The 10276-nt window shown below is 39.1% G+C and overlaps 1 protein-coding gene across 1 annotated transcript; it reads left to right on the top strand.

Annotated features, from left to right (window-relative positions):
- Nucleotides 1–1167: 1167 nt before the first annotated feature.
- LOC113223025 (beta-soluble NSF attachment protein-like) lies at nucleotides 1168–10271 on the top strand (the record flags this gene model as incomplete). Its single annotated transcript, XM_026452616.1, has 5 exons — nucleotides 1168–1194; nucleotides 6413–6517; nucleotides 7806–7874; nucleotides 8246–8296; nucleotides 10230–10271. Coding segments are annotated over 5 exons (294 nt in total), but the record flags the coding sequence as incomplete, so codon positions are not given.
- Between the last annotated feature and the right edge of the window lie 5 nt (nucleotides 10272–10276).

Below are 10276 nucleotides of genomic sequence, written 5' to 3' on the forward strand. Positions count from 1 at the left end.
TTGCCATCCTAAAATCAGTCATCACAGAGAGTATTGCCATCTTAACAATACTAAGTCTGAGTCTATGAATACAGAGTTCCTTTTATATTTATTTGGATCTTCTTTCATTTTGCTCAACAGTGTTTTGTAGTTTTTGGTGTGCAAGTTTTGTACTTCTTGGGTGAAACATACTCCAAAGTATTTTATTTTTTCTGATGCTACTATAAATTGAATTATTTTTTAATTTTCTTTTAAGATTGTTAATTGCTAGTGTATAGAAATGGTGTTGAATTTTGTATATCAATTTTTTGTCCTGTAACCATGCCAGACTTGTTTATTAGCTCTAATAGGTTTCTTTGTGTGGATTCCTTAGGTTTTCTATATCCAAAATCATGATATCTGCAAATAACAATAGTTTTAGTTCTTCCTCTGCAATCTGAATGTATTTTACTTTATTTTGTCGGTTGCCCTGGCTAGAATCTCCAGTGCAGTGTTGAATAGAAGTGACAAGAGCAGACATCCTTGTCTTGTTCCTGATCTTGTAAGGAAAACTTCCAGTCTTTCATATTAAGTATGATATTGGTAGTGGGGTTTTGGTAAATGCCTTTATCAGTTTGAGGCAGTTCCCCTCTCTTCCTAGTTTGTTGAGTGTTTTTATAATCAAAGGGTATTAGATTTTGTGTCTGAGATAAACATATGGTTTGTGTCCTTTATTTGTCAGACTTTTTTCTGCATCTGTTGAGATAAGCGTATGGTTTTTGTTCTAATCAGCTTAATATTGTATATTACATTGATTGATTTTCATATGTTGAACCAACCTTACATTCCTGGAGTAAATTCTACGTGGTTGTTGCAAACTTTGAGGAGTTTCCCAAGAACACCCTCAAGTTTATTAATAATTTGTTAGATGAACTTACAGAACCCACCGAAAGCTGTTATACTCACAGTTATGGTTTATTACAGCAAACGGGTACAGATTAAACTCAGTCAAAGGAGAGACTCATGGGGCAGGCTCCAGGAGACTTCCAGGAAGAACTTTCAGTTGTCCTCTCTCAGTGGAGTTATGTAAACAGCACTTACTTCCCCCAACAGTAATGAGTGAAAATAAGCGTAGACTACTGCCAATCAAGGAAGCTCCCCTGAACCCTGTGTTTTGAGTTTTTACTGGGGCCCAGTGATAGATGTTGACCACCCTTGTGGCTGACTTTACTTTTTGTAAGTGCCAGAATTGGTTTGCTAACATTTTGTTGAGGATTTTATGTCTATATTCATAAAGGATATTGATCGTTAGTTTTCTTGTGGTGTCTGTGTCTGGTTTTGGAATCAAGGTAATTCTGGCCTCAGAATGCATTAGGATGTCTTCTTCCTCTTCTGTTTTATGGAAGAGTTTGTAAAGGATTGGTGTCAATTCCTCTTTAAATGTTTGGTAGAATTCAATTATTTCTCTTTTTTGTTTTTATTTTCACTGATTTCTGTTTTTATTGTTATTTCCTCCATTTTGTTTTCTTTGGATTTGTTTTCCTCTTTTTCTGGGTACTTCACATGGAAGTTTAGCTTGCTGATTTTTATCTTTGTTGTATATGCATTTTTAGTGTTATCAATTACCTTTTCACAGGTTTGGCTACTTCCCAATTTTATTATATCATTGTACTTTTATTTTTATTCAGTTAGTTGGATTTATTGATTTCCCTTGAGACTTCAGTGACCCATGGATTATTTAGTAGTGTTTTATTTAATTTCCAAGTGTTTGGCAGAGATTTTTCTGTAATCTTTCTGTCGCTGACTTCTTGTTTTTAATTCCATTGTAGTTAGATAACATATTTTTGCATGATTTCAATTCTTACAAATTTGTTTTGTTTTATTTTGCATGATTTCAATTTTTACAAATTTGTTTTCAGTTCTTACAAATTTGCCTAGAATATGGTCTGTCTTGGCATATGTTTTATGATTATGCTGTTATTGGGTGATGTTTATAAATGTTGATTAGCTCCTGTTGGATGATGGCATTATTAAGTTCTTTAATATACTTGCTAATCTATCTGTCTTTGTCTCTCTCTCTTTCTTTCTCATTCTCTCTCTCTTTTTTTTTTTGAGACAGAGTCTTGCTCTGTCACCCAGACTGGAGTGCAGTGACTTGATCTCAGCTCACTGCAACTCTCCACCTCCCAGGTTCAAACGATTTTCGTGCCTCAGCCTCCCAGGTAGCTGGGATTACAGGTGTGTGCCTTCACATCCAGCTAATTTTTCTATTTTTTAGTAGAGACAGGGTTTTGCCATGTTGGCTAGGCTGGTCTCGAATTCCTGGCCTCAAATGATCTGCCTGCCTTGTCCTCCCAAAGTGCCAGGATTATAGGTGTGAGCCACCATGCTTGGCCTTTGATTTTCTAATTCTGTCCATTGTTGAGAGTTGGGTGTTAAAATCTCCAACTGTAGTTGTGGAGTTGTCTGACTCTTCTTTCATTGTGTCAGTCTTTGCTTCACATACTTTGCACCTCTGGATTACTATTCTTGCTGGAGTGACCCTTTTATCATTACATAATGTCCTTCTCTGTCTCTGGTAATTTTCTTGGCTCAAGTCTACTTTATCCACTTTATAGCCCTGCCTATTTTCTTTTGATTAATGTTTATATGATATGTTTGTCCATTCTTTTTCTTTCAGCCTGTCTATATCACTTAACTGAAGTGAGTTTCTTGTAGTTGGATCCTGGTTTTTTTTGAGACAGAGTCTTGCTCTGTCTCCTACGCTGGAGTACAGTGGCGTGATTTCGACTCAGTGCAACCTCTGCCTCCTGAGTTCAAGTAATTCTCCTGCCTCAGCGTCCCGAGTAGCTGAGATTATAGGTGCATGCCAGCATGCCCGGCTAATGTTTGTGTTTTTGGTAGAGATGGGATTTCATCATGTTGGCCAGGCTGGTTTCATACTCCTGACCTCAGTGATCCACCTGCCTTGGCCTCCCAAAGTGCTAGGATTACAGGCATGATCCACCACAGCCAATCTGGATCCTGTTTTTTAATCCACTGTGCCAATCTTTGTTTTTCAAGTGGTGTATTTAGATCATTCACATTTAATGCAGTTATTTATATGTTAGGGCTTAATTCTGCTTTCTGCCATTTAAGTTTTTGCTTTCTATCCTTTGCTTTTTGTTTATCTTTTTCCAACATTTTTATGGGTTGCATTGCTTTTTTCTTTTCTTTTCTTCTTTCTTTTCTTTCTTTCTTTCGAGACTGGGTTTCACTCTATCACCCAGACTGGAGGGAAATGGTGCAACCTTGACTCACTGCAGCCTCCACCTCCCAACCTCAAGCAGTCCTCCCGCCTTAGCCTCCAGAATAGCTGGGACTACAAGCATGCACCACCACACCTAGCTATTTTTTATAGCGATGGGGTTTTGCCATGTTGCCCAGGCTGGTCTTGAACTCCTGAGCTCAAGTCATCTGCCCACCTTGGCCTCCCAAAGTGCTAGGATTATAGCCATGAGCCACGACGCCCAGCCCTCTTGATTTTCTAGTGTTTCTATGTACAGTTATTCCTCAGTGTCTGCAGGGGATTAGTTCCAAGACCTCTCTCATATATCAAAATCTGTGCATAGTCAAGTTCCACAGTTGGCCCTGTGGAACTCACATATAAAAACGTCAGCCTTCCATTAACGTGGGTGTTGAATTCCTAAGACTACTGTATGTTCAATCCACATTTGGTTGAAAAAATCCGTGTATAAGTGGATTCACACAGTTTAAACCCGTATTGTTGGAGAATCAATGGTATATATCTTTCTGTAGCTTTTGTGGTTAAATGCTCTAGGTTGGTGTCATCATTTTATCAGTTCTGGTGAAATACAGAAATCTTTCCTCCCTTTCTGTTCTTTTACTCCCCGTATTCAATATACAATTGTCTTAATGTTTCCTCTGCATACGTTTAGAACCACATGAGTCAATGTTAGAATTTTTGTTTCAGCCACCAAACATAATTTAGAAAACTCAAGAAAGAAAGCCTGTTATATTTACCCATATTTTTGCTTACCATGTTTTTTCTTCCTTCTGGATGTTCCAAGATTATTGTTTCCTTTCTATTTAGAGAACCTCCTTTTGTCATTTTTTTTAGGGTAGGTCTGCTGACAACCAGATTTTCTTAGTTTTCCTTTATCTGGAAACATTTTAATTCCCGCTTCATTTCTGAAACATAGTTTCCCTGGGAGTACAATGCTAAGTTGATTGTTCTTTTCCTTTAGTTTGAAAAATGTGCACTTCATGGCTTCCAAAGTTTTACAAACTTCTGACATCAAGTGATCCACCTACCTCAGCTTCCCAAAGTGCTGGGATTACAGGCATGAGCCACCGCGCCCAGTCAGCTTCCATTGTTTTTGATGAGAAGTCTGCTGTCATTCAGTGTGTTTTCCCCTATAAAAAAGGTGTTGTTCTCTGGGCACTTTCATAATTTTTTTTCTTTTAGTTTTCAGAAGTTTAATTATAATGTGGCTTGGACAGATATATGTAGTTTTAAGCTATTTGAGTTTCACTAAACTTACAGAATCTATAGGTTTATGTTTCTTGTCAAATTTGAGAATTGTTTAGCAGTTATTTCTTCAAGTACTTTTTCAGCCTTCCTTTTTTTTTTTTTTATTTAAGACCGAGTCTTGCTCTGTCTCCCAGACGTGCCAGTGTAGTGGCACAATCTTGGCTCACTGCAACCTTTGCCTCCCATGTTCAATCATTTCTCTTGTCTCAGCCTCCCAAGTAGCTGGGACTACAGGTGCTCACCACCACACCTGGCTAATTTTTGTATTTTTAGTAGAGACAAGGTTTCGCCATGTTGACCAGGCTGCTCTTAAACTCCTGACCTCAAATGGTTTACCTGCCTTGGCCTCCCAAAGTGCTGGGATTACAGGTATGAGCCACCGTGCCCAACCAGCCCTTTTCTCTTTCTCCTCCCCTTCTAGAACACAGATGCCACCAAAGTGAGACTGTTTTGTTATCCCATGGGTCCTTGATGTGCCGTTCTTTTTTGTCAGTTTGTCTTCTCTCTGTTGTTCCTGTTGTTGTCTTCCATTCACTGCTTCTTTCCTCTGTCCCTTTCATCCTGCTGTTGAGCCCACCCACTTTTTACGTGTGTTTTTTTTTTTTAGTTTTGAAATTTTTATTTGTTTTTACTTTATATCTTTTTTCCTGTGGCTTCCTTTTTCTTTGTGGATGCTTTCCATTTTTCCATTAGCTTCAGCTGTTGTTGTAATTGCTTGTTGAAGCATTTTTATGAGGGCTCCTTTAAAATCTTTGTTGGATATTTTGGACATTTCCATCATCTGGAACCATCATCCATTAATGGTCTTTTTTCATTTAGCTTGAGATCTTCCTGTGTTTTTGGTATTACGAGTCATTTCTGATTGAAAATAGGGCATTTGCACATTAGGTTATGAGACTGGGTCTTGTTTAAACCGTCTCTTTCAGTTGGCCTTCTTTGACATTCCTCTGGCTGGGGAAGTTGGGGATGTTACCTCATTACTGCCAGGTGGAGGTAGAAGTGTCAGCTCCCCACCAGGTCTCTGTTGACACCTGAGGGGCCTAGTCAGCCCTGGGCAGAAGTGGCATCCCCTCTCCTTATCTGTTTCTGCCAGCACAGTGCTGGTTTGTTCTTGGTATGGTGAGAGTCTTCACCCTCCACTAGACCTCTTCTGACAGCACATCAGCTGGAGAAAGAAGGGGAACCTCTTTCTTGCTGGGTAGTGGCAGGATGCAGGCTCCCAGTGTGGTCTGCACTGCCTTAGTGGCAGCGGGTTGGGTGGGGATGAAGCCTCAGCTCCCTATTTGGTCTTCTCTGAAGCCCCTAAGCAGAGGTATTGGGGTCCTTCTTACAGTCTTTCAAGAATGGACTTTAGGACGATGTAAATGGGGTTAGGGCGTCAGTTTTTCTGTGGTATTTGGCTAGAGTAGAGCAGTTATTGTCTAAGTGTTTTCTCTCTTACTGGGCTGCCCCTTTTCTAGTCCTTTGGCCAGAGAAAGCAGTCTTTTGTCTCTTCTCTTTTGATCTGCGCATACGGGCATTTCTGGGTTGCTGGTTCCTCAGTTTCATGCCATGGATATAGGAAGGGAAAAGAAAACCCAGGGAACCCACCACCATGTTTTCCCTTGGGAAACATTTGTTTTTTAGAAAATGACCTGGGCTTTCAGTAGCGCTTTGTGGGAGGATTAGGGGAAAGGATGTTTACTCCATCTTATTGGAAGCAGGATTCTTCTAAGCTATTTTTAACTGGTTAAGACTTCATGTATTTAACGGTCTTGTCTAGTAAAATTTCTACTATATGGTATTGGGTTAAAATAATGTATTTCATAGCTAAACTAACATAAGATCAATAATTATTTTCTAAAGGACAACAGATGAGGATGACTTTGCCTGATATAAGAGGGTAAGCCTTTTAAATTTAGTTCTGCGTTCTGTGCCTAGGTTGGGGCAAACACCATGGATAATCCTTTGTTGAAGTACAGTGCAAAGGATTACTTCTTCAAAGCTGCCCTCTGCCACTTCATAGTAGACGAGTTGAATGCCAAGGTAAGGAGTCCTTCAGCACTGATTGACTGATTTCATCCTTAAGAACACGTATACATTCTCTCTTGTTCTTGGAGTCGTTTCATTGCGATGTTAGTACCAAGGATAAACTGGATACATTAAAAATAGTAGGTATTTTTCTGTGGTATGTGTCCCAGTTGTAATCTTTTAACAGCTGTCAAATCTGTTCTCAAAAGTTACCTGATAGTTTTAGCCATACCACTCTGAACACACCCAATCTCGTCTGATCTTGGAAGCTAAGCAGTGTAGAGCCTGGTACTTGAATGGGGGGCACTGCCTGGGAATACTTAGTGCTATAGGCTTAAATATATGTATATATTCACTGGTAGCCAGTTTTTTTTTGTTTTTGTTTTTTAGTAGTTTTGCTTTAAAGAAATTACAGGGCCGGGCGTGGTGACTCACGTCTGTAAACCCTGCATTTTGGGAGGCCAAGTGGGGTGGATCACCTGAGGTCAGGAGTTCGAGACCAGTCTGGCCAACATGGTGAAACCCTGTTTCTACTAAAAATACAAAAAAAATTAGCCAGGTGTGGTGACAGGTGTCTCTAAGAGCTACTTGAGAGGCTGAGGCAGGAGAATCACTTGAACCTGGGAGGCAGAGGTTGCAGTGAGCTGAGATTGCGCCTCTGCACTCCAGCCTGGGTGACAGAGTAAGACTCTGTCTCAAAAAAAAAAAGAAAAGAAATAAGGAACTAAGGGGGAGGAGGAGACGATAAGAGTAGGATAATATCCATTTAAAAAACAACCAAAAAAACAGGCAAGCTCACAAATGGTGTTGGAGTGAGGACTGAGAAGCAGTTGGAAAGCACAGTGAGCACTGGGAGCCAAGAGGCAAAAAGGCAGGCAGCCTTGGCGTGGCCCGTGTCTGGAGTTGGAAGAGCAGAATTAAAGCCACTAAGAGAATGTTCTTTCTGTCAGCTTTGAGCAGGAAGCTAAATGTAATTTATTTGGAATCTGTACTGTATTAAGAGCTTCTCCATTTAATGGATGGCACAGATACCTAGTCTGTGAGTGTTTACGAATTCATTTTCATTTACACTGTCTTTTCGGCAGCAGCATAACTCAGAAGAAAATGGTTTAGAAATTATTCTTAATTGAAATGGAAAGTTCAGAATGGACAGATTTTCTATGTTGATTCTGCTGTTGAGTTTAACTGCATACTTCTTCAACACTTAATAGGATATAGGTAGATCTTATTTGAAGCTGGTAAAATGTCGAAAGCTTTGTTTGTTTAGTAAGTCTGAAATTGATGAGTGGTTTTTCTCTCTCAGCTTGCTCTTGAGAAATATGAGGAAATGTTTCCAGCGTTTACTGATTCAAGAGAATGTAAATTATTGAAAGTAAGTAATACTAGAACTTTGAAGAAAAATGCTTTTGTTCTGTCAGGTGACAACACCTAAGTGGGATTGGGTATGAAGTGAAGTTTTAATCTATAAAGTCTGCTAACTGAGGGGCCCTGGTACTTTCCTGCTTTAGCATTATAGGTGTTCAAATGCAATTAAGGTCAGAAACATGTAGTTGTATTCTGAAATAGGCACCTCAGAAATGTTAGTACAAAAACTAGATCCCTAACTTGAATCTTGACTCGTATTTGAGTATTTCCTCAATTGTGTGCAATATTTGGCAACATTGGTATTATACTTACAGTATATATTTAGTAATGGGACTTCATCTTACGGAACTATTTTTTGAAATATTTTTGTGCTACCAGAAACTCCTAGAAGCTCATGAAGAACAGAACAGTGAAGCTTACACTGAAGCAGTAAGTTATGCTTTTGGGACATGTTACATTATTTGAAGATTTAAGTTAAACCTCTGTTCCTTTTCATTATGTAAAATCTAAACATTTATTTGAACATGACTCCAGCATACCTTGAGTTGTATTTTCCAAAGGTCTTCTTTTATATATCACACAAATTAAACAGTTCTATTCGCCATGCTGAGATTCGACTTATATTCAGAAGTAATTTAGCTGTAAGACTAGTTCAGGAGCAAATATTCCATTTATATTCTTATAATTTGCTCTTTTAATTTTTTCTTTTGAAAATAATCTGACCCATAAATAAGTGTAAAGTAAAATTAGTTAAGGCCAGGCATGACATCTCAGACCTGTAATCCTAGCACTTTGGGATGCCAAGGTAGGCAGATCATGAGTCAAGAAATCGAGACCATCCTGGCCAACATGGTGAAACCCCATCTCTACCAAAAATACAAAAATTAGCCGGGCGTGCTGGCGCGTGCCTGTAGTCCCAGCTACTCAGGAGGCTGAGGCAGGAGAATCACTTGAACCTGGGACGCGGAGGTTGCAGTGAGCTGAGATTGCGCCACTGCACTCCAGCCTGGTGACAGAGTGAGACTCTGTCTCAAAAAATATATATATATTAAATATAATTTAAAATATAAAACTAAGTAGTGAGAATTTGCTGTATTCGTGGCATGAAATAAATGGAAGGTGGCCAGGCATGGTAGCTCACATCTATAATCCTAGCACTTTGGGAGGCCGAGGCAAGTGGATCACCTGAGGTCAGGAGTTTGAGACCAGCCTGGCCAACATGGTGAAACCCCATCTCTATTAAAAATACAAAAATTAGCTAGGCATGGTGGAGTGTGCCTGTAATCCTAGCTACTTAGGAGGCTGAGGCAGGAGCCTCAGAACCTAGTGGGTGGAAGTTGCGGTGAGTCAAGATCATACCATTGCATTCCAACCTGGGCAACAAGAGTGAAACTCCATCTCAAAAATAAATAAATAAGTAAAAAATAAAAAAAAATATATTTTTAAATGAGCGTTTTTTCCTTTATACTTTCTGTTTTTCCATCTTTTGCCATGTCATGTTTAGAATCAAGCAAAAATAATTTTTTTTAATATATTTTGAAACAGAGCCTCACTCTGTCACTCAGGCTGGAGTGCAGTGATGTGATCATGGCTCACTGCAGCCTCAACCTCCTGGATTCAGGTGATCCTCCCACCTCAGACTCCTGAGTAGCTGGGACTATAGGTACACACCACCACACCCAGCTAATTTGTGTATGTGTGTGTATTTTGTTGAGACAAGTTTTCGCCATGTTGCCTAGGCTGGTCTCTTAGCTCCTAGGCGTAAGCTGTCCACATGCCTTGGCCTCCCAAAGTTGAAGGATCACATCCAACCTCAAGCAAATTTCTCAGTAGCCTCCTGTAACATGTTCATCACAACTCAGGAGTGATAGTGGAAAGGAATGTTTGCCTGTCGAACTTTTGCCTGCCACATCATTTTCATCCTATTGTAATTTTTTTCTTTGATAATGCATTGAAATGCGTTAAAGGAATTCCGCTTCCATACATATTCTAACTCTGCAATTAATGTTTTCCCATGTTCAATGAGTAATTTTCCATATTACTTTCACATTTTTATGCAATGTCCAGTTTCTTTTGCCACAATAATTATGACTGTTAATGAATTTTCTTTTTACACATGTTTGAAAACAGAGAAATGTCAAGCCCAGGAACTAGTCACTAGTATCATCAAAATAGTAACAGGATAGTGAAAAAATAAACAATTTTTTAATGAAGAAAGTTATAAACTGGAATGATTAATTTCAAATAATGAAGAAAGTTAGTAGATTATAGCTGTAAATGTATAAACAGCTTGGGGTACTATTATTTTGTGTTTTTAATGTATTTACATGGGGTAATTCCTGCTCCTCTTTCCTTATACTAGGTGAAGGAATTTGACTCAATATCTCGTTTGGATCAGTGGCTGACCAC

Source organism: Piliocolobus tephrosceles, unplaced genomic scaffold (genome assembly GCF_002776525.5).
Source record: "Piliocolobus tephrosceles isolate RC106 unplaced genomic scaffold, ASM277652v3 unscaffolded_37776, whole genome shotgun sequence".
NCBI classification, from domain to species: Eukaryota; Metazoa; Chordata; class Mammalia; order Primates; family Cercopithecidae; genus Piliocolobus; species Piliocolobus tephrosceles.